The following is a 25,317-nucleotide window of genomic DNA, read 5'->3' as shown; positions in this document are numbered from 1 at the left end:
TGGTGCTCAGCATCCGCTTTGAGGAGTGTGATGGAAGAGACCGTAACGGCATGCCAGGGGAGTCGAGCTCGCGGGGACCTGGCGGGTCAGCGAAATTGAATGGAAGCAGAGGGGAGAGGATGGGTGAGAGGGGTGAGGAGGAGGTGGCTCAGCCATGGAGGAACCCTCGGCTGTCGGGCTCGGTGAGGCCGCGACACTACGACCTGCGGCTTGGGGTCTACATGGACAACTTCACCTTTTCCGGAGAGGTCAGCATCGAGCTGGAGTGTATCAACGCCACCCGCTTCATCGTACTGCATGCTGATCGCCTTGAGGTACGGTGGCCGGTGTGGGCCAGATGGAAAACTCAGATTATTTACTGTTTGGTGACATGGCCACAGCCGTTAAGAGTTTAATCTATAAAATAGCAGAATAGAGAAAAAAGTTTCAACATGTTTTCCTAGAGAACATAGTAATGGCTGCCAAGGTTCACCCAACAGAACAAAAACTCAACTCTGTTCAGTTTCATCATCATCATGCAGTCCATCGAGGTGAAGATGACCATTCTATGTTAGTATTTATGCTCTGATCATTTAAGCCTGTCATCTGCATGTTGTTTCCAAGTGTTAAGTTCGATACCTCTCCATTTCTCGTTTGTCTTTGCTTTATTTTCTTCCTTTGCACAACTGAGAATACAGCAGCTGCCTAGGTAGGCATTCTTATTCCATTCTCTCCACATGGCCTAGCCATCTGAGATTCATCAGTATAGTAGATCTGCCGTAGATGGGAGACCTGCTCTCTGAAGAACTTCCTTGTTGGGAATCTTGCCATGCTGCCAGCATATATTCATTATCTGCCTCAAACAGTTTCTTCACTTCCATCCTGTTTCTGCACCATAGGGGAGGGAAGAGTGCACTAGATTTGACATTTTGCCCATTTGATTGTGTTTTCATGTTCAAATTATAGGGAAATAAAACAAACAAACAAAATCCCCGCTAAATTATCATCTTTGTTCAACTGGAACCACAAATTTATTGGAAAATATGCTTGTTCAGTTCTAATAATTAGTACAAAAAATTGTGAATATCATAATCACATTTCAGATATTTAATTAAATACATCACAGCAACCACAAAGACCATTAACAGGACAGATGAACACTGAGATGAATTCGGAGTCTAGGTCTGTAGTGTGACTCCCAGTGTTATCCTTAAAATCCAAGCCTGAGCTCAACTGTTTGACTTACACCATGAGAATTACCCTCTGAGCTTGTTTTGTTGACCTCAAACTATTTGGACATTATCAAGCAAAGAATGACTAGTTCAGCGAGTATGAAATATGATTTATTTTGAACACATTTTATCATGTTCTGAATAGATATTTTAGAAAATGTATTGTTTACTTTCTAATGTGACCACCAATGTTATTTATTTTTACATACCATATGGTGCTCAAACTTAAGTATTTTTACATAGGGAAAAACCCTTGAAGGGGTTCTTTGTGAGAAAAATAACGGAACTTTTTAATTTCACTTTTAATGAAGTATCGGCTATCTTAGTCACCATGCGGTTCAGAATTTCAGGTCAAAGCATGGTACTCACCATGCTTAGGATTTGTCTGCATGTGTTCATTATGTGACTTCAAAATAAAGAATTTGAAAATTTGCAGTGCACATAATTTGTACTGCATAAAAAAAATCTACATCCAGCTGCAATTGAGACAGGTTTCTCTTTAGTGTCATTTCGCTGAACAGAAAGCCAAGTGCTGAAATTGTGAAAAGATGAACTGAGGCACCAGCTAGCTTCAGTGATTCTACAGAATGACATCTTCTGATTAATATGTTGTGATGAGCAATCCTTTTTACAATTATCAAAGAAAAAAGGGGCATTGACATTATGCCATGGTGCGTACAATGCAACATTACAAGTTAAATCAACATTTTGGATGTTGATTGTAAGTTCAATTTATTTGTACAGCGACAACTTAGAGCATAAGTTATTACAACGTATGTTGTCCCAACATGCGACGCATGAGCAAGCACACTCAATCAATCAATCAATCAATTTTTTTATATAGCGCCAAATCACAACAAACAGTTGCCCCAAGGCGCTTTATATTGTAAGGCAAGGCCATACAATAATTATGTAAAACCCCAACGGTCAAAACGACCCCCTGTGAGCAAGCACTTGGCTACAGTGGGAAGGAACTGGTGATGGTGGTAAGGAAAACTCCCTCAGGTGTTTGAGTAGACCCGACTCAGTGGGGTGGTCGTCTACTGTGACCATAATAAATAAAACAAAAGCACAAAGAATGCTCAGAACATGGAGTGCAAAGAAATGTGAGAGCTAATCAGCCATATACAGTCCAGTGCTCACAATGACAGATGGTTGGAAAATAGATTGCAATTAGTAAGTCGGTGCTTGTGTTGATGCCAAATGAGTCATTGTAATCAGATGTTCCTCAGTTCTCCCCCAAGATGGTTCCATATCCCACAAGCAAGTTCTGCAGTTCAAATGTTCCAGTAGATTGCACACGTCTCAAGAAGGGTCACATTCAGACGTGATGTAACATGAGTTCATTCCACATCTATTCTCATTCTCTGAGCCGACGTGCATCTGCATCTCCCACACTTCATGCACAGAGTGTCAATCCATGGCCCTTCAAGCCCACACATAACAACAGTCAGTCAAACGATTAGTATTTATTGACTATAACAAATCAACTTTGTTTTATTGAGTGAGTCAGTTCTTTGTAACAGGATACATGACCTTTGTTACTCGTGACTCCACCCTATAGATTCTGAACAGTGGACTAAATGCCAGATTTTCGAAAAACAGGGTATTGTACAGTTGTTGTTGTAGGACAGCAGCAACTGTTGAATTTTCTCAGTAGTAAAGCCTTATATTTACACTAAACTGCGCCATCTTTTTTTAATCATCCAGTCTTGAATTGTTCACACCATCAAACAGCCTACATGTTAATGTTGACAGTGAATTTGTCCTTCCTGGTGATTCTTTCAGAACGGTCTTTGCATCCGTTGTCTGCTATGTGTGTTGGAAGAACACACTGTCTAACAAAGAGTTTATTTCCAGATTTGGCCTCAGAGATTTGCTTAATGAGGCTAATTAACTGTCAAAGTTGCTGTTTCAGCCTTTTTTCCCCTTCCTTCTTTTGTTTTGAGAGAAACCCTCAGAGAAATGTCTGAGCGATGTTATTTTTCAGTCCGGTCATCTCAGCTAATGTGAGAGAGGGATAAATCTGTCTAATTTGGGCAGAGGCCAATTAAACAGCCTGCGGCCACGTGTTTGTGTGTGACTGTACTGTGAATTAAGCCAGGGTAGTCTCCTAAGGTGTCTTCAGAGTTAATGTAACATGAAAAGAAGAATTGTCAAGAAGTGTAACGCCAAAAACTGAAACCTGGATAAAAAATACGGTCTGCAGGAAGAAAGAGGCGGAAGAAATGAGGCCTGCAAAAAGCACTTTATCCAGAAAATGCTTCAAGTACAAAATGCATTGAATGTTTGTCACAAAAAGACCGTATTACTGCTTTTACGTTTCAGTAGATTAACTTCAAATGCCACACTTTAATTCTTGCTGAACATATTCTGAAACCTAAAACACTGATGCTGTAACCTACACATGCTGCAGTTAAATTTCAGGCCATTATTTGAAATTAAATAACTTGGCCACTAAGGGGTGCCCTCTTAGTGCCAGATTGCCTCAGGATGCTATCCAGTGTAAATTCTGTGCCAAATTAAATGTGCAGCTCAGAGAAGGTGGAAGGAGCACTTTGAGGAAATGATCATGAATATACGCGTAAAATGAAAAGGAGACAAGGTTGAATGATTGTCAGAGAATAAGCAAGTTCTTAGGATTAGTTGGGATGAAGTGAGGACAGTTATGAAGAGTGGAAAGGTGGCTGGTCCAGATGACATACCAGTGTAGGTATAGAAATGTGGAAGAGATGGCAGTGTAGTTTTTAATTTGTTGGTTTAGTAAAATCTTGAAAAATAAGAGTATAACTGAGGAGTGTATGGGCATTTTTTTTTTCTTCTTCTTCTTCTTCTTCTTCTTTTTAAGAACAAAGGTGTTGTGCTGAGCAGCTTAACTACAGAGGCATAAAGTCGATCAGCCACAGCATGAAGTTATTGGAAAGAGTAGTGGAAGCTGAAAAGAGGTAAAGATCTGAGAGCAGCAATACAGTTTCATGCTGAGAGAGGACTACAGATGAGATGTTTCAGCTTAGTGTGCTGATGGAGAAGTATAGAGAAAGGGTGAAGGATTTGCACTGTGCAGTTGTGGATTTAGAGAAAGCTTATGACAGAGTGCCAAGAGAAAAGTTGCAATATTCTATGAGTGAGTCGAATGTGGCAGACAAGTATGCGAGCGTGTTGCAGAATATGATGACAGGTGGGTTAAAGGTGGAGGTGGGATTACATCAAGAATCTGGTTTGAGTCCTTTCTTGTTTGCAGTAGTGATGGACAAGTTGATGGATGAGATCAGACGGGATTCTCTGTGGACTATGATGTTTGGAGACCAGGTTGATTCAAGTTTGGAGAGGTGGGGGTACACTCTGGAGAGAAGGGGAATGAAAGTCTGTAGGAGTAATATGGAGTAGATGTCTTTGAATGAGAGGAAATTCAGCAGAATGGTGCAGTTGCAAAGAGTAGAAGTGGTGAAAGATGAGTTTAAAACACTTGGATGTTAGAGAGGTGAAGCAAGTGCAGGAACGGTGGAGAAGAGTGTCAGCAGTGATTTGTGAGAGAAGGGTATCTGCAAAAGTAAAAGGGAAAGTTTACAAAATTGCAGTGAGTCCATTTATATTGTGTGTTTCAGAGGCAGTAGCATTGACAAAAAGGCAGAAGGATCTGCTGTACATGGCAGTTCATGGCAGTTTTATGTTTTAACTCACTGCAAACATGTTGATGCATTTGTTGTATGGCTGGGGGGGCCTGGCTTCAAACGCTGGTCGGTTCTCCGGGCTGCGTCCGACACATAACAGCATTTTTGTAGTGATTTTCTTTTTGGTAGCAGTGATTTTTGCAAAATTGCTTTCATATTAAGTGCTGTAATAGCTAACTGATAGTTCACGTCCATTTAGGTCAGCAGTAACAAAATGCTTTGTAATTGGTAATCAGCATCATACTATACAGGCCCGTTGGTTTTGGTCCAGTCACCGGATAATGTTCCGTCCCCATCAAGACTGGTACCCATTTATAGCTGGAAGGACTGGCGCAATGCAGATGAAGTGTCTTGTCCAAGGACACAGACGAGTCGTGTGACCGGGAAACGGACCCAGGTCTACACATTTGTAGCCCGCTGCTTATCCCCTTGAGCCTACATAGTGTACAGCAGGTTCATTGCTGATTTCCACAGCAGATATCACCAAAGGTGAAGTTTGTCAACAACTGGTGCAGATTACTTGGAGGAAAGTTTGGTGAATACAGTTTGTTGCAAATTTCAATAAAACTACCTGAAACACAGATTAATACTCGTATTTCACTCCAGAAATGCAATAGTGATGCTGCATTAATGTCAAGTTCTCAGTGGAAAAATAAATGCAAAAGATCGTTTTGATGTTTGCTAGAAGACCTTCATACCAACTTTTTTCCTAACATCGTGATCTGAGGTGCCTTTGTGTCCCTTTGGACTGAGTTGCCCCCAACTGTGGCACTCATCTCTTCCTTGTTAGCTGCAGCGCTCACTGTTAGGTACATGAGAACCGTGAACATCTTGTAATTTCCCACCCCAACAGAAAGTTGACAAAAGTACTTAAACTACAGCGGGGACAGTCGGTGCTTCAAAATGCATTTGACAGCATTGAGAAAACATAATTAATAGACAGTTTGGCTGAAAAGAGCATTTGAAAGCATCACCACAGCTTGGTGGTGCGTTCGCTGACTCACCGGAAAATCCTGAAAAACATCCTTTTAATCCCGGTGTTTTCTCTGTGTGTCAGCAGGCCCTCTTCTCGTATCGATCTGCTCATTCATCAAAGAACACACACTCACATACACGCTGTTTGATTGGCCGACGATTCCTAATGGGCAGCGTTCCACTGCTGCTGGGCTCTGTTCCCATCATGCACTGCTGATGATCTCACAGGGTAATTAATTTCTCCATCCTGAACCTGATTGTCCTAGTCTCTTTTATCCCATCAAGTGATTATATCCTAAATTTGATTATTTAATTTCTCCCATATTGCCATTGCCAACAGCTTGAGCAGACTTCCCTCTCATCTAAAATCAGCACAGAAATTGCCAGAAAATAACAACTTTACAATGAACAAATAAAGCAAACTGCAACCATGACAATTCTTGGTCATTGAGCAAGGCACAGGAGCCAGTCTCCTGGATGACTGTTCCAAAATGTTATAAATACTGTGTAGGGAACCCCAAACCTATTCTCATTCTTAAGTATTTGGGTAATTGGATACTTATTCCCTGGGTTTATATTCATGTTCTGTGTGAGGAAAAAGGAGGCACTCTTAAGCCCAAAATAATCTTAGCTAATGCTATATATCTTCTAGAGCAGCCAAAAGACAAGAAAATGTGCACAGAAACTTCTCAGCCCACATTGTGAATGTTAGCTCTTAGTGTTTGTGAGAAGGAAGTAGTAAGTGATGTACATGCACTCAGGGCCTTTGGGCCGGGGCTTATCCCCTCTGCCATAGTGTGAAGCAGAAAAGAGTCTGCATCTCCCAAGACCCAGCATCCAGTGCTGAAAAATGAAGCAAACACAGAAGTGGTACATCTTGCAGTTCCTTGAACAGCCTCTGGAGGCTGGCTGCAAAAGCAAATACAGCAGAAATAAGCATTACTGCCTGATCCCCCCCCCCCCCCCCCAAAAAAACTTTTTGTATTGGAATTTTTGTAAAATTCTTTTTCATAACTCACCAATTTTAGCTATATGTTATGAATGGTTATGGGCAGGGTTGCTTTGAGTGACAGCTGTGTGCAGGGGAAATGAGTCCAGGGACTACTGGCTAGAGAGTCCAGGGCATCAGTAGATTCCATGGGATTTGTCTTTCTGACTATTTCATGATAAATACCTGAGATAATATGGCTTGTTCTGCTGTTAATTGTACCAACAGACCATATATGAATTCTGTGCTCCATTGACTAATATTTTCATGTTATTAAATTTGTTTATTGACAGTAATTAGCAGGTATTTGTAGCTTGGTTACATTAGTTGCACTGATGGTGCAAAGGTTACCGAGACAATGTGCCGGTCATTCTTTTTAATATCTGCACCCCAACCACTTTTAATGAAAACTTCCTGCCAATCCACAAATAAAAATGCAAACACCTGAACCAAAGTTAGTCTGTTAGCTTTAGCTTGTTTGGTAAGACAGGGGCATGTTCAGGCTTCATTTGACTTAACTAGGTCATGTAGGTCTTACCCATTCTCCATCTCTTTATGGGTTGGTTGGAAGTGGGGTGAAGTCTGGCACTGCTAAGTTGGTAACATTTGGTACCCATCCCATTTGAGCTTCAAACCTACTCTTCAAAAAAAAAAAAAAAAACCTACAGGTAACATCATGGAATTTGTGTCCAATTTATATACAGTCAAAGGCTATTCCACCTGGACGGGATGCCAGTCCATTACAGGTTACTTCCCCAGTCAAGCCTATTACTCATTTACAGCTGGGCAGACTGGGATGATGCAGATTGACTGTTTTGTCTGAGGGCAAAAGCAAGACGTATGAAACCCAGCCTATACTGTTTATGAGTAGTCTGAGGCTAATGTCAGCTGGTGCCCTCTGTGTGTGAGGCTAATGTTAGCTGGTGCCCTCTGTGTGTGAGGCTGATGTTAGCTGGTGCCCTCTGTGTGTGTGTGTGTGTGTGTGTGTGTGTGTGTGTGTGTGTGTGTGTGTGTGTGTGTGTGTGTGTGTGTGTGTGTGTGTGTGTGAGGCTAATGTTAGCTGGTGCCCTTTGTGTGTGTGTGTGAGGCTACTGTTAGGTGGTACCATCTGTGTGTGTGCGTGTGTGTGAGGCTAATGTTAGGTGGTACCATCTGTGTGTGTGTGTGTGTGTGTGCGTGTGTGTGAGGCTACTGTTAGCTGGTACGTGTGTGTGTGTGTGTGTGTGTGTGTGTGTGTGTGTGTGTGTGTGTGTGAGGCTAATGTTAGCTGGTACCGTCTGTGTGTGTGTGTGTTTCTGAGGCTAATGTTAGCTGGTACCGTCTGTGTGTGTGTGTGAGGCTAATGCTAGCTGGTGGCCTTTGTGTGAGCGTGAGGCTAATGTTAGCTGGTACCCTTTATGTGTCTGTGAGGCTACGGTTAGCTGGTGACCTTTGTGTGCCCGTGAGGCTAATGTTAGCTGGTACCCTCTGTGTGTGCGTGAGGCTAATGTTAGCTGGTGACCTCTGTGTGTGCGTGAGGCTAATGTTAGCTGGTGACCTCTGTGTGTGCGTGAGGCTAATGTTAGCTGGTGCCCTCTGTGTGTGCATGAGGCTAATCTTATCTGGTGCCCTCTGTGTGTGCGTGAGGCTAATGTTTGATGGTGCCCTCTGTGTGTGCGTGAGGCTAATGTTAGCTGGTGCCCTCTGTGTGTGCGTGAGGCAATTGGTAGCTGGTGCCCTCTGTGTGTGCGTGAGGCTAATGTTTGATGGTGCCCTCTGTGTGTGCGTGAGGCTAATGTTTGATGGTGCCCTCTGTGTGTGCGTGAGGCTAATGTTAGCTGGTGCCCTCTGTGTGTGCGTGACGCTAATGTTTGATGGTGCCCTCTGTGTGTGCGTGAGTCTAATGTTAGCTGGTGCCCTCTGTGTGTGCGTGAGGCTAATGTTTGCTGGTGCCCTCTGTGCATGAGGCTAATGTTAGCTGGTGCCCTCTGTGCATGAGGCTAATGTTAGCTGGTGCCCTCTGTGTGTGCGTAAGGCTAATGTTTGCTGGTGCCCTCTGTGCGTGAGGCTAATGTTAGCTGGTGCCCTCTGTGCTTGAGGCTAATGTTAGCTGGTGCCCTCTGTGCATGCGGCTAATGTTAGCTGGTGCCCTCTGTGCGTGAGGCTAATGTTAGCTGGTGCCCTCTGTGCGTGAGGCTAATGTTTGCTGGTGCCCTCTGTGTGTGAGGCTAATGATACCTTAAAGTTACCATTTGGAGAAAAACACGATTATTAAAATGGTAGTTTTGTTAGTTTTCTCTGTCGTTCTGTGTTAGTGACTGTATATGATGGTGATCAGGTTACTGATATGAAGCCAGTGCAAACTGAGTTTAGAAGTCAGAAAAAAGTCACATTTGTTCAGTCGTCATGCTGAGCTCGCAGACGGACAGCAGATCAGAGGACTGTGCTGCATGAACAATTTTAAAAGTTTCTACAGATCTGCAGATAAAACACTTCCTCAAGCGAGAAAATTAGCTTTGTGTCTATTATACAGCAGTTACTTCATCAACTCAGCCAGAGAAATGAGCAAAAGTCTACAAATACTTTTTGTAATCATTGTATCTTTTGCCGCAGATCTTAATGGAAAGTTGGAGCAGAAACTTTCTCTTAATTATGAACATTATAAACAACTCATATGTTCTCTTCTTCCAGGTGGACCGGGTATCAGTTACAGCAGAGAGCGGGGCTGGTGGTCGCCCTACCAACAGGCCTGGGGGCGGAGTCATGCGTGTCCACCGCCACTTCCCCTTCCCGTCCAATCAGATGTACGTAGTGGTGCTGCACCGCGAGCTGAAGCCTATGCGAGTGTACCGGCTGAACGTGAGCTTCGACGCAGCCATCGAGGACGAGCTGCTGGGCTTCTTCCGGAGCTCGTACACCCTGCAGCGGGAGCGACGGTATGCACACAGAAAGCTTTTTCTCACAGCAGCAGGTGGGTCGGTGAGAAAAGGTCAGCGCTTCCAGGACATTGATTAAGTTTCATGCGACGCTCAGCAAGGGTGCATGCTGCACCCATCCACCCACGCACAATTCTGCCTCCGTCCTTGTGAATTTCTCATAAGTCCCTATTGCACATTTGTTTCCACATCAGATTTCATCCCCACATTGCTTACGGGAAACAGATGGTGTGCTGATACATTTATTATTTCATGCATGACTTTGTCTTGCCACAGCCTCCATCTGTGAGGGGCATAACGTTTTTTTTCAGGACTTAGCTGCCACTTGATGGAGCACAGGAAGTCGTCATCAATGCCCTGTTCAGACTTAAATGTGGCACCGCCACTTGCACAAAATGTGATCATTCTGCATTAAATAGAAACACTTTATCACAGCCTGTTGCAAATGATGAGATCAAAGTCTTCCCTGCCAAAGATTTGTTCACGCCATGGTAAGGATCACGCTGCTAAATTTAAACAGTTTGTGTTCACTCTCAATCATCCACAGTTGGCGGCTTCATTTACAGGATGACATTTGTAAATGAATATATGCTCAACTTAATGATTTCATCTTTCCACAGTTAGTCAGAATTACAGCAAAATCTTCAGCTAATTACTTTTTGCTCACTTTTTTTTATTAAAATTATAATCTTGTATACAAAACCTTTTAATGTAAGGACACTTATTTAGCAAAATGTTTAAATGGTATCATTTTTTCACTCTAAAATGCTAAATAATTTAAAAGACAACTAGAAATATTTACACAAATGAGGAACAAAATATTGTGCAAATTAATCTAAATATTATGCTAAACTTTTAGTATCAACTTCAGTGTTTATATATGCTATTTAATATTTAGCTAAATAAACATTTGAGTAAATATTTAGACTTAATTAAATGTATAATATTTAAACATTTCTGTCTACGTGAATGTTTAGTTAAATATTTTGTCTAATCTTATAACTAGCGTGTGCACACACATATAAAAGATAAATACACATACAGTATAGATCGAAAATACACAGATAGTAGAAAGTAGGGTTAATATTTTCTGTTTTCAACCTAAATGTTATAAGAAAATTATCTAAAAATCATGTAACCTGATGCTTTTTTGCTGTTATTGTGACTAAAGGTGAATAATCTTTTATTTAGAATTAGCATCACTCTACAAACAGCACTCCATACTCCATGGAAGCAGGACTGAATGATAAAGTGATGTGTGGATGTTTACGTAACATATTCATGCTGGACGCCAGCATTCTGCAATCAGCAGTCAGTGACATAAACTGTTAGAAAGGGACAAATTTAGCTGTGCTCACACTTTAACCCCTTAACGCCCATCGTCGCATATATGCTACAATCTCTGACTCAAATATGCAACTTACCAAATTGACTTATATGCCTGTTGTCGCAAATTTGCAACATACCATCATTATTATTATAACATTATAATATAAAGTCATTACCAGAATACCCAATATTACTATCTAGTTTTTGTGCAAAAGTGAAATTAATAATCTCAACATTATTACCATCTACTTAAAGGCAAAAACACACACAAAACATTTTTTTATATACAGCTATATAAATTCGGGCATTAAGGGGTTAATAATGTGTAGTTTGATATTTAAACCTGTCACACCAATAACACTTTGAATACACATGTTCTGAATTTCTGAACCAGTGTGGTTTGTTTTGAGCATGTTTTCACCACTGCTCCCAAACTCACTGGTTGCTGCAGTTTGGATCAATATTGGATCAATAAGTGGCTGACAGACCAGCAGAGCTCGATCACAACACAACAACCTGTTAGTTAAAGTTTAATGCTGCGGCTGACAGAAACCTCGTTACTGCTGACTTTCTGCAGTAACCTCATTTCTTAAACATCACGTAGAATAGAAACCTGCTCCCTTCAGTACGAGTCAGGAATTAGAGAAGTCGGCGCTAATGTCATTAATGCTAATTAGGGATCTACATGGAAGCATGTGCACTGCAAAGAAACGGGAGCTGTAAGCATCCCGTGCTGAGCGTTATCCCATGTACTACAGTCATCTGTGTAAAGTAGAGCTGTCTAACTGGAGGCCCGCGGCACATATCAGCCTGCAGCGCACACGGTGCTGTTCCTCATCAGGCATCAGCACATCAGCTCTGACAATCACTACATTAAAGCAAACATGCTCGTGAGCAGCCATTTTTCAGTCATGTGATTCTCTTTTTCACAACCCTCAGCATACTGCGCAAAGAGATCTTGGTCAGTCATGGCGTATCACAGATTCACAAGCTATCATGCCCCAAAAAGCACATTTTAGAGATCTTTGCATGTTAGCGTTGTCTACTTGTGATTTTATTTAAAAAAAAATATTTCAGTCACTGCCAACTGTGCCTGTCAGTGACCAAAAAAAAAAAAGAGAAAAAGCCTGATTCCAGTTGTTTTTTTTGGTGGAAGGTGAAAGAAGAAAACATTCATCCTTCTGTAGCTTTTCCTGACATTATTCATCAGAAATCACAGTGTAATAAATTCAAAATATTGTCACTCTACATTAAGGCCTCACGGGGTTTGGAGCATGCCGCTGTTTATATTAAATGTTGGTATGTTGACATTCAATCTTGTGATATTTGACCAAAATATGTTGTCAAAATTAAGACTGATTGATGTAATTAGATTTTCACCAGTCGTCTTCTGCAAGATCATCGAACTGTGGGCGCTTCTGACCAATAAAAATGCTCATTACCCGACACTGGAAGATCCTGCATGGGTCCAGTGTGTCACGTATCCTAATAGCATCAGGATTCCCGTCACACAGACACTCGGATATACGCGGGTCCACAGGGAGTCCTTGTTCCTGCTTCAGTAATAAATCAGCTGTTTGTAATAGGGAGGAGGACATACATGTTCATTTCTTTCCATAAAGTTCAAATTTGTATGAAGTGTGTTTTCTGCACCACTGCAGCACCATCATAACTTTCCATTAGTTGTTACTTTGTTTGTTTGTTTGTTTGAATAGTCTGGATTAAAAGCCTGAAGGTTTTGTTGTCAAGCTTGTTTTTTTCCACGCCTTTTTTGTACGTGACTGTTTTCTCGCACAGCGAAGTGAGTAAACAGATGCGTATATCCAAGTAAAGTTGTGGATTTATGGATTGAAGCCTTAAGGTTTGAACTATCCACATTTGGCACTTTATTTATTCATTTATTTGCATAATTATGAGATGATCAAACTGGGTGGAAAATGCGGCTATAAAATGTTGGAAAGCATGTGAGTAAAATCTGTTTGGGGCCCAGAAACATGCACGGGAACATCACCACAGTGTGGACTGCCCTGGATTTTCTTTCAGGGAATTCACAAGAGTATGCTTTATTTATTTAAAGCCCTCACTAAAAGGTCACTAAAATTAACATTGAATCGGTGTGTAACTTTGCAAAAACAATGTCGGACTCTGTAGTTTTCTCTGGGCCCCTCCACAATCGGACCGGGAGTGACATGTTTAGCCGCATGTTCTCCTTGAATTGCTGGCTGTCTGAGTGGTGTCCAAAAAATGATGTGGGCTTCATAGATAATTGGCAAAGCTTCTGGGGAAAACCTGGTCTTGTTAGGAGAGACGGCATCCATCACACTTTGGATGGAGCAGCTCTCATTTCTAGAAATCTGGCCAATTTTCTTAAATCCTCCAAACCGTGACTATCCAGGGTTGGGACCAGGAAGCAGAGTTGTAGTCTTACACACCTCTCTGCAGCTTCTCTCCCCCTGCCATCCCCTCATTACCCCATCCCCGTAGAGACGGTGCCTGCTCCCAGACCACCAATAACCAGTAAAAATCTATTTAAGCATAAAAATTCAAAAAGAAAAAATAATATAGCACCTTCAACTGCACCACAGACTAAAACAGTTAAATGTGGTCTATTAAACATTAGGTCTCTCTCCTCTAAGTCCCTGTTAGTAAATGATATAATAATGGATCAACATATTGATTTATTCTGCCTTACAGAAACCTGGTTACAACAGGATGAATATGTTAGTTTAAATGAGTCAACACCCCCGAGTCACACTAACTGCCAGAATGCTCGTAGCACGGGCCGGGGCGGAGGATTAGTAGCAATCTTCCATTCCAGCTTATTAATTAATTAAAAACTCAGACAGAGCTTTAATTCATTTGAAAGCTTGACTCTTAGTCTTGTCCATCCAAACTGGAAGTCCCAAAAACCAGTTTTATTTGTTGTTATCTATCGTCCACCTGGTCGTTACTGTGAGTTTCTCTGTGAATTTTCAGACCTTTTGTATGACTTAGTGCTTAGCTCAGATAAGATAATTATAGTGGGTGATTTTAACATCCACACAGATGCTGAGAATGACAGCCTCAACACTGCATTTAATCTATTATTAGACTCAATTGGCTTTGCTCAAAATGTAAATGAGTCCACCCACCACTTTAATCATATCTTAGATCTTGTTCTGACTTATGGTATGGAAATTGAAGACTTAACAGTATTCCCTGAAAACTCCCTTCTGTCTGATCATTTCTTAATAACATTTACATTTACTCTGATGGACTACCCAGCAGTGTGGAATAAGTTTCATTACACTAGAAGTCTTTCAGAAAGCGCTGTAACTAGGTTTAAGGATATGATTCCTTCTTTATGTTCTCTAATGCCATATACCAACACAGGGCAGAGTAGCTACCTAAACTCTGTAAGAGATAGAGTATCTCGTCAATAGTTTTACATCCTCATTGAAGACAACTTTGGATGCTGTAGCTCCTCTGAAAAAGAGAGCCTTAAATCAGAAGTGCCTGACTCCGTGGTATAACTCACAAACTCGCAGCTTAAAGCAGATAACCCGTAAGTTGAAGAGGAAATGGCATCTCACTAATTTAGAAGATCTTCACTTAGCCTGGAAAAAGAGTCTGTTGCTCTATAAAAAAGCCCTCCGTAAAGCTAGGACATCTTACTACTCATCACTAATTGAAGAAAATAAGAACAACCCCAGGTTTCTTTTCAGCACTGTAGCCAGGCTGACAAAGAGTCAGAGCTCTATTGAGCCGAGTATTCCTTTAACTTTAACTAGTAATGACTTCATGACTTTCTTTGCCAATAAAATTTTAACTATTAGAGAAAAAATTACTCATAACCATCCCAAAGACGTATCGTTATCTTTGGCTGCTTTCAGCGATGCCGGTATTTGGTTAGACTCTTTCTCTCCGATTGTTCTGTCTGAGTTATTTTCATTAGTTACTTCCTCCAAACCATCAACATGTCTGTTAGACCCCATTCCTACCAGGCTGCTCAAGGAAGCCCTACCATTAATTAATGCTTCGATCTTAAATATGATCAATCTATCTTTATTAGTTGGCTACCACAGGCTTTTAAGGTGGCAGTAATTAAACCATTACTTAAAAAGCCATCACTTGACCCAGCTATCTTAGCTAATTATAGGCCAATCTCCAACCTTCCTTTTCTCTCAAAAATTCTTGAAAGGGTAGTTGTAAAACAGCTAACTGATCATCTGCAGAGGAATGGTCTATTTGAAGAGTTTCAGTCAGGTTTTAGAATTCATCATAGTACAGAAACAGCATTAGTGAAGGTTAAGAATGATCTTCTTATGGCCTCAGACAGTGGACTCATCTCTGTGCTTGTTCTGTTAGACCTCAGTGCTGCTTTTGATACTGTTGACCATAAAATTTTATTACAGAGATTAGAGCATGCCATAGGTATTAAAGGCACTGCGCTGCGGTGGTTTGAATCATATTTATCTAATAGATTACAATTTGTTCATGTAAATGGGGAATCTTCTTCACAGACTAAGGTTAATTATGGAGTTCCACAAGGTTCTGTGATAGGACCAATTTTATTCACTTTATACATGTTTCCCTTAGGCAGTATTATTAGACGGCATTGCTTAAATTTTCATTGTTACGCAGATGATACTCAGCTTTATCTATCCATGAAGCCAGAGGACACACACCAATTAGCTAAACTGCAGGATTGTCTTACAGACATAAAGACATGGATGACCTCTAATTTACTGCTTTTAAACTCAGATAAAACTGAAGTTATTGTACTTGGCCCCACAAATCTTAGAAACATGGTGTCTAACCAGATCCTTACTCTGGATGGCATTACCCTGACCTCTAGTAATACTGTGAGAAATCTTGGAGTTATTTTTGATGAGGATATGTCATTCAATGCGCATATTAAACAAATATGTAGGACTGCTTTTTTGCATTTGCGCAATATCTCTAAAATTAGAAAGGTCTTGTCTCAGAGTGATGCTGAAAAACTAATTCATGCATTTATTTCACCTAGGCTGGACTATTGTAATTCATTATTATCAGGTTGTCCTAAAAGTTCCCTGAAAAGCCTTCAGTTAATTCAAAATGCTGCAGCTAGAGTACTGACAGGGACTAGAAGGAGAGAGCATATCTCATCCATATCGGCCTCTCTTCATTGGCTTCCTGTTAATTCTAGAATAGAATTTAAAATTCTTCTTCTTACTTATAAGGTTTTGAATAATCAGGTCCCATCTTATCTTAGGGACCTCATAGTACCATATCACCCCAATAGAGCGCTTCGCTCTCAGACTGCAGGCTTACTTGTAGTTCCTAGGGTTTGTAAGAGTAGAATGGGAGGCAGAGCCTTCAGCTTTCAGGCTCCTCTCCTGTGGAACCAGCTCCCAATTCAGATCAGGGAGACAGACACCCTCTCTACTTTTAAGATTAGGCTTAAAACGTTCCTTTTTGCTAAAGCTTATAGTTAGGGCTGGATCAGGTGACCCTGAACCATCCCTTAGTTATGCTGCTATAGAGTTAGACTGCTGGGGGGTTCCCATGATGCACTGAGTGTTTCTTTCTCTTTTTGCTCTGTATGCACCACTCTACATTTAATCATTAGTGATTGATCTCTGCTCCCCTCCACAGCATGTCTTTTTCCTGGTTCTCTCCCTCAGCCCCAACCAGTCCCAGCAGAAGACTGCCCCTCCCTGAGCCTGGTTCTGCTGGAGGTTTCTTCCTGTTAAAAGGGAGTTTTTCCTTCCCACTGTTGCCAAGTGCTTGCTCACAGGGGGTCGTTTTGACTGTTGGGGTTTTTCCGTAATTATTGTATGGCCTTGCCTTACAATATAAGGCGCCTTGGGGCAACTGTTTGTTGTGATTTGATTTATTTATTCATACCTGTATTTAAAACACAATACAGTGGTGTTTATTTTGTGTGTGTGTGTGTGTGTGATATTGCTGTTGAAGACATAAAGTGGAGGAATATCCCCATCAGCACTTCTATATAAAATTGGAGTAAACTCTTGGTGATCTCACCCCCCATAATGCTGTGGGTGTTATTAAATACTTAGAGGATATGCCATTTATATTATTGGAAAATACTGTTTTCAACACTGAAATTAAATTGCTGTGGATGAGACAAGGTCCACAAACTGACGTTCATGAACCCGCCAAATCATAATCACCCCATTCGGAGAGTGAAGCTTGGATGCTCTTTTAAAAACAATTCATTTTTTTGTTTGTTTTTGTCTAGTGAGGGTGGAACAAGAAAAGAAAATCATAATTTTTTAGATAGAGAGCTGGGGGAACGGACCAGTTGTCTGCCTGGTTGGTTGCCATCCAGGACCCAAGGCGGGTCCTTGGTGTTGTGGATGCGGTAAAGTACAGCACCAGCACACACTCTCAGACTGGACCTGATGTTTTTTTATTGTTGTTGGCTAAAGCAGGTGCAACATTATAGCCAAATTATTGAAGGTTGAGTTATTTAATTTTTTAAACAGGATCTTGTTGTATGCACCAACATCAAAACAAATACACAAAGAAACCAAACAAACATTATTGATGTCTGTTTCTCAAAATGTTTAAAAGGAAGAGAGGTGATGGTCGAGTGGTTAAGTGTTGGGTTTGAGACCAGAGGAAAATCACTAAGGGTCCTTGGGCAAGGTCCTTAATCCGCTAGTTGCTCCAGGTGTGTAGTGAGCACCTTGCATGGCAGCACCCTGACATTGGTGTGTGCAGATGGAAATATAAAATGCAGTCCATTTGAGGGCCCCTCCACACATAGTATGAATAAGTACAAATCAGGGCGAATCACACTGGAACAGCTCGTATGAGCGAACCACGAAAACATTGAGCCAATGGGCAGGCGTGAACGAACCCGCTGCGATGGGTTCATGCATGCGACGGTGTCGTGCACAAGCGTGTACAAACACCATTGCAGCGGGAACACAGTGTGAGGGTTTGGTAAGGTTAAATGGACTGCATTTATATAGCGCTTTTACATCTGCATCAGACGCTCAAAACGCTTTACAATAATGCCTCACATTCACCCTGATGTGAGGGTGCTGCCATACAAGACACTCACTACACACCAGTAGCAATAGGGGATTAAAGACCTTGCCCAAGGGCCCTTAGTGATTTGAACCGAGGATCTTGCCTTAACCACTAGACCATCAGCTCTCCTAAGGTAAGTACACACAAGTAAGGTTAGACCTTACTTGTGTGAAGCGCCTTGAGGCAACTTCTTGTGATTTGGCGTTATATAAATGAAATAATTTGAAATTGAGCAGCTGGAGCATGTGTAACCACATCACACAGCTGCTGTGAAAAAAAAAATGCCACATACATGCCATCCGCGGGATTCGAACCTGTAATTTACAAAAGCTCTGTTTGCCAGCCAGAATCTTTACCACTGCGCTACCATTGCTGTCCTGTAAAAAGTGTGGAAAATGCCTGAAATCAACAAGGACATAAATGTATTTAAAAAAAAGGCAAAGTGCTGTGATAACTGACCAAACGGCATTTATGGGGTATTTCTGCTGATATGTGACTGAAAGTAGCGCATTTGTCGGACTGTTGGCTTGTCATATAGTCCTGCAGTGTGCCGCTCACGCGTGTCCTGTCAGACAGACATGTATCAAAGCAAAAATCCGCACAACCCTGAGTGCTCCCATGCAAAGAGCTTTATTTAGACACCAATAGCGGTAGTGACGTTTCAGATGCTGCCCTTCTTCAGACATAATTAGTGCCATTAGGCACACCTGTATATGTACTGATACTAATTACTTACACCTGACAACCAACCCAATGAAAAATAAAAAGAGAAACATTTTGTGGTTATCTTATTTCAAACAATAAAATACAAACATCAGGTGTGAACCATCATACAGTATTTTAGTGTTATTAGAAAACTGATCATGTATGATATGATAAGTATGTCTTAGAGCAGACCTGGGCAAACTGCGGCCCGGGGGCCACATGCGGCCCTTTGCATGTCTCTGTCCGGCCCTCATGAGGTCTGTGATTATTATTACATATATTAAAAATGTCAAGCTTGTGTGTTGCAAATCAGAGAGGTTTATTTAGGTATATTTAAATATTTACATATTATTACAATAATAAAAATTACCTATAAAAGCTATTAAATAGGTAATTTTTTGTAAAAAATTTGTAATGGGAGACAGGCGAGTTATCGATGGTGTGGCCCTTGGACATAATTCAGGTTCCCTATGTGGCCCCTTGTAAAAATTAATTGCCCACCCCTGTCTTAGAGCGATGCAGTAAGCACCACAGCCAAAAATACCTACAATGATAAAACCACAATTTATATGTATGTATGTATGTGTGTGTGTAAATATAAATATATAAATAGACATGTATAAATAGACACACGCTGTAAAGAGGGAACCTTTCACAATCATAGAAAAGGTCTCAGATCAAAATCCTCATTTAAACCCCTGGGGGGAAGTGTATTCAATGTGTAGCTCCAAAAGGCTTCTCTTTTGAGAAGCAAATTGTTCATGTCACAACCTTGATTGTTAGGATGGACATGTATCTAGGTATGTTCAATACCTAGATACCTGAGTGAACTTTTGATGTCATGGTTGCAAATCTTAGATCTGTGTTCTGAAATCCTTGTTTTTAAAGACCTTGTAGTTTTTATACATTGAAAACACACACACACGTGTTGTGGGGGGAGCCAACACTCTGGCACGTGACATGTGTACTCGGCAACTCCACAGTCGTGGGGAAACTTAGAGAAATTTCACTGCCAGCTCAAAAGTGACCATTTGCTGACGGTTTTCGTGCTAACAGTGCAAATGGCCACACATTTTCTAAGTGCCAAGTGAGCGGTGTTGGATGTTCATATGTGTCACCTAGAATTTGGCCGACACCTGCCACAAAAGGTATGGAATGGGCTCTCACAGCGCACACTCTTTCAGCCACTGGTGTGCGCAAATAGTTGTAGCAACAGCAGCTCAGATTTTACATGTGTTGCATACGATTCCTGCTTCATGTGTAATTCAGCCACATTTGTACTATGTGTGAAGGGGCCCTATGAGAAAGCAGTCTGAGAGTTTCTTTTGATGCCTTCTGAAAAATCTAACCTGCTTTTTTTTAGTTATTTATTTGAACTTTTCATCAGGCGGATTCTTTAATTAGGAGAATAATTAGTAAACGAGTAGTGTAGTGGGTTTTAATAAGTTGTTAGTAATTGAGAAAGTTGGTTAATGAAGGCTCAACAGCACGGTGAATTTTCATAGAATGTAGACGGGAACTGTTTGTGGTCTTCTTCCAGCTTTCTGTCTTTGTGATGAAGTTATCAGTGTTGAAATCAGATATTTCAGATCAATACTGTGTTCTCCCGCTCTGCTGTGTGTCAGAACACAATCATTTTTCTAAGCACAAACAGCCCGACCTGCTGTCTATTAGACGTCTTTATACATCCGCAACGTCTGATTGAAGAAGGTTTGACGTGGAATAACACAACAAAACGACTCAGTCAGAGTAAAAAAAAAACAAAAAAACTTAATACCAGGCCACTGTTATTTCATATGATTTTAATGGTTTGATCGTTCAATTAGCACCACAAAAAGGTCAAAATGCCCAACAGTTTGAGGCACAATGTATCGAAAACCTAAAATTTAAGATTTTACAGTTTTAGTTATGTTAAAACATTTTTAATGATGTAATAAGCTTCTCACAAATGATACAATCATCAGACATGAATTAGCGGCTTAACTGCTAACAATGTTTTAATATGCTGGGGATGTTAAAAGTGAAAATCCTTTAACGTTTATGTGCTACATTGTGGCATTTGAGAGTAAATGTGCAAAAATCATTTTTGTTGTTGCGAATTTTCAGAGGTTAATAATTTCAGCTGCATGTTTGTAGGTTCGTAAATCAAAGCATGTGAAGGAAGTGAAACAGAATACTGGAGCCTGTGTAGCAGACCGAACGGTCCATCCCTAAAAATCAGCCCTCCTTTTGCATCTGCGCATGCGTCATTTTGGACCACAGCAGCACGTCTGAGACGGAGTCTCTTCACCCAAAGCAATCAAATGGATTAATAGGATTATTAACCATCAGATGATTAAATCATTCTAAAGTCAGTTTTAATCTGCTAGTCAGTCAAGTAGTGGATAGTTTTAATAAATTCTATGCTAATGTTGGGCCAGCTGTGGCAGCTGAAATTCCACATAGCCCATGGGAAAATCAGCAATTAATTGACAGAAATCCACACACAATGTTTCTTGGTCCAGTAGAGGAAAGGGAAATTATTAAGGTAGTTAGTACATGTAAAAGTAAGAAGTCAAGGGATCATAATGATGTACATAGGTCTTTAGTAAAGCAAATAATTATTGAAATTGCAAAATCATTCGCATATATTTTTAATAAATCATTTCAAACTGGAATTGTTCCAAACAGTATGAAAGTGGCAAAAGTGATATCTTTATTTAAATCTGGTAGTAAACATCTTTTTACAAATTACAGGCCTGTGTCTCTATTGTCACAATTTTCTAAGATATTGGAAAAAGCTTACAATAGCAGATTGGATAAATTTATAGAACGAGAACTTACTGGATGAAAGTCAATATGGTTTTAGAGCAGGTAGGTCCACTGCACTGGCTGTGCTCGATTCAGTAGAAGAGATCAGTACTCATATGGACCAAAAGGAAATAGTAATAGGTTTATTTATTGATCTGAGAAAGGCTTTTGATACAATAGATCACAACATATTATTTCAAAAGATGGAACTGTATGGGATCAGAGGGGTGGCTTAGAACTGGATTAAAAATTACTTACAATACTGGAAACAGTTTGTTAAACTCGGGGATTGCTGCTCTTCTTATCTGGACATCGTTTGTGGGCTTCCTCAGGGTTCTGTGTTGGGACCAAAATTATTTATTTTGTACATTAATGATTTATGTAAATTTTCGGATCTGTTTAAGGCAGTTCTGTTTGCAGATGATACCAACATGTTTTGTTCAGGAGAAAATCTGCAGCAGTTATTGTTGGATTTACATATTGGAATGATAAAGTTAAAGAGATGGTTTGCTATTAATAAATTATCACTAAATTTGTCTAAAACTAAAATAATGTTGTTTGGGAATTACAATAAAGACATACAAATTCAGTTAAATATACAAGGGGTAATCATAGAGCGTGTCAAAGAAAATAAGTTCTTAGGTGTTATTATTGATGAAAGAATTAATTGGAAAGCTCATATTCAAAAGAAAGTGTCAAAACGTATCGCAGTACTAAATAAGGTAAGGCATGTTCTTGATTGCAAAGCACTTCATACTCTATAGGGATGTGAATCGTACAACAACTCACGATTCAATTCGATTCCGATTCTTGGGGTGATGATTCGATTCAGAATCCATTTTCGATTCAAAGAGCTCTGAGAAATAGTTATATTACTTAAAAAATGTTTATGTTTAAGAAAATGCAGCTTTACAAGGTTAATCAAGTGATTCTAGATGTAAATTTACTTATCTGCTTTGCTCGTTTGGAGTTGGCTGACAGGTTAGCGAAGTGCTGGTCAGTAGTCGGCAGATAACGCTGCTCCGCTCCTTTTAGCTCCGAGTCATAGTGTAGCATGTGGGCTTGCGGAGTTGAAGTGTTTCCGAACTACTTGACTTTCATTTTGCAGTTTCTGCACACTGCGTAAGTCATGTCAAGCTCCTTCTTATGCAGCAAATAATAAAATCCAAAATGCGCCCAGACGTTTGCCTTCAGCAAAGACGGTGCTGGCTGAATTAGCTCTTCGTCCCCCATGCTAAGCTACAGCCACTGAACTCTGCAGCTCACGAGTGTTTGAAGCACGCCGGACCACCCCCACCCTCGCGGGATGCTGTAATACAGAAGCCGTTGCCTGAAAAACAGTACACGCAGCGAGTAAGTAAGATTATGTTTAAAAAATGCTTTTAAAAAATCGTTTCTTGGACATTTTGGATCAATTCTGAATCGCAATAAATAAGAACCGCGATTCGGACATGACTCGATTTTTTCCGACACCCCTAATACTCTGTATTGTTCATTGGTTGCTCCCTACTTGACTTACTGTGCTGAAGTATGGGGCAATAATTATAAAACTGTTGGGAAGGTGTCGTAGCACGGACCCACAACAGGGGGCGCAAATGAATGGACAATGAATAAGCCAAAAAGTAACAATTTAATGTTGTGACAACACACAATTAAATACACAAAATTTGCAAAGTCAATTAACACCAGGTGACGTGTGGGCAGGCTCGAAGATAGAAGACCCCCAACGAGAGAGAAGCCGCGTCCCACACGGCTTCCACCACCAACGGTCTGAAGAACACCGGAGCCGCCAAGTCCCGAGTCCCCAGGTGGCCTCCGTCTTCGGCTGTCGACCCTGGTACTGCTGGCAGAAAGCAAAGACAAGATGAATGAGTGTGAGTCCGCACACTCAGTAATCCACAGTCTGCACACAGTTAGGAGGGAGCACCTCCACCTCCAATCACACACTCGTGCAGCTCCTGTTTAATCCACTTATCTGGTTTGGGGTGTGAGGCGAAGCCGTCGCTGTCACACCAAACGCCAATCCCACAGACAAGGACGAACACCACAGGGTAACGGCTGCAAAAGAAGCTCAGATTATCACTCAACGATATGAGTCAGCAGAGAAAATTACCTCTTCGGTAGTCGATTTCCCGGCGGGGAGGTGGAGTTGCAGTCCGGCTTATATAGTGGTGTAGATGAGTGACAGCTGGTGCGATGAGTGACAGCTGTCACTTCTTCTGGGTCTGGCGCCCTCTCGTGCTTGGAGCCCGCACTCCAAGCAGGGCGCCCTCTGGTGGTGGTGGGCCAGCAGTACCTCCTCTTCAGCGGCCCACATAACAGGACCCCCCCCTCAACGGGCACCTCCTGGCGCCCGACCTGGCTTGTCCGGGTGTCTTTTGTAGAAATCGGCCAGGAGGGCCGGGTCCAGGATGAAGCTTCTCTTCACCCAGGAGCGTTCTTCAGGTCCATACCCCTCCCAGTCCACCAGATATTGGAACCCCCGGCCCTTACGACGGACGTCCAGGAGCCTGCAGACTGTCCAAGCAGGCTCCCCGTCGATGAGCCGGGCAGGAGGCGGCGTAGGTCCAGGTGCACAGAGGGGCGAGGTGTGGTGTGGCTTGATGCGGGACACATGGAATACAGGGTGGATCTGCAGTGAAGCTGGGAGTTGGAGCTTCACTGCGGCCGGGTTGATGATTTTGAGGATTTTAAATGGTCCAATGTATCTGTCTTTCAACTTAGGGGAGTCCACACAGAGAGGGATGTCCTTTGTTGAAAGCCACACCTCCTGCCCGGGCTGGTATGTGGGGGCCAGGGAACGCCGGCGGTCCGCATGGGTCTTGGCCCTCGTCCGGGCCTTCAACAGGGCAGAGCGGGCGGTCCGCCACACCCGGCGGCACCTCCTGAGGTGGGCCTGGACCGAGGGCACACCGACCTCTCCCTCCACCAGCGGGAACAATAGGGGCTGGTACCCCAAACATGCCTCAAAAGGGGAGAGGCCGGTAGCAGACGAGACTTGGCTGTTATGGGCATACTCGATCCAGGCCAGATGGTGACTCCAGTCCGCCGGGCGCGTGGAGGTGACGCAGCGAAGGGCCTGCTCCAACTCCTGGTTAGCCCGCTCTGCCTGGCCGTTTGTCTGGGGGTGGTACCCGGACGAGAGGCTCACGGTGGCCCTCAGCTCCTTACAGAAGCTCCTCCAAACTTGCGAAGAGAACTGGGGACCACGATCTGATACGATGTCCGACGGTATCCCATGCAGCCGCATGACGTGGTGGACCAGGAGGTCTGCCGTCTCCTGGGCCGTCGGGAGCTTCGGGAGGGCCACGAAGTGGGCCGCCTTGGAGAACCGGTCCACTATCGTGAGGATGATGGTGTTGCCCTGGGACGGCGGGAGGCCCGTGATGAAGTCCAGGCTGATGTGAGACCAGGGGCGGTGAGGCACCGGCAGGGGTTGGAGAAGTCCCGAGGTCCTCCGATGGTCTGCCTTGCCCCTGGCGCAGATGGTACAGGCCTGGACGTAGTCCCGAATGTCGGTTTCCAGGGACGCCCACCAGAAGTGCTGCTGGACCACTGCCACGGTCCTACGCACTCCCGGATGACAGGAGAGCTTGGATCCGTGACAGAAGTCCAATACGGCAGCTCTGGCCTCTGGTGGGACGTACAGTCTGTTCTTGGGGCCGGTCCCCGGGTCCGGGGTCCTTGCCAGGGCCTCCCGGACGGTC

The 25,317-nt window shown here is 42.3% G+C and overlaps 1 protein-coding gene across 1 annotated transcript in view; it reads left to right on the top strand.

Moving 5' to 3' along the window:
• Positions 1 to 25,317, top strand: part of trhde.2 (thyrotropin releasing hormone degrading enzyme, tandem duplicate 2) — a 203,567-nt gene that overhangs the window by 1,409 nt on the left and 176,841 nt on the right. Inside the window, 2 exon segments of the mRNA XM_034163107.1 lie at positions 1 to 314; positions 9,516 to 9,760. The exon segment at positions 1 to 314 is cut by the window's left edge and continues 204 nt beyond it. Of these exon segments, the coding sequence (XP_034018998.1) occupies positions 1 to 314; positions 9,516 to 9,760 (559 nt within the window).

The sequence above is a fragment of the Thalassophryne amazonica genome, chromosome 22 (genome assembly GCF_902500255.1).
Source record: "Thalassophryne amazonica chromosome 22, fThaAma1.1, whole genome shotgun sequence".
Lineage (NCBI taxonomy): Eukaryota > Metazoa > Chordata > Actinopteri > Batrachoidiformes > Batrachoididae > Thalassophryne > Thalassophryne amazonica.
This window is presented reverse-complemented; position numbering and strand designations above follow the sequence as displayed.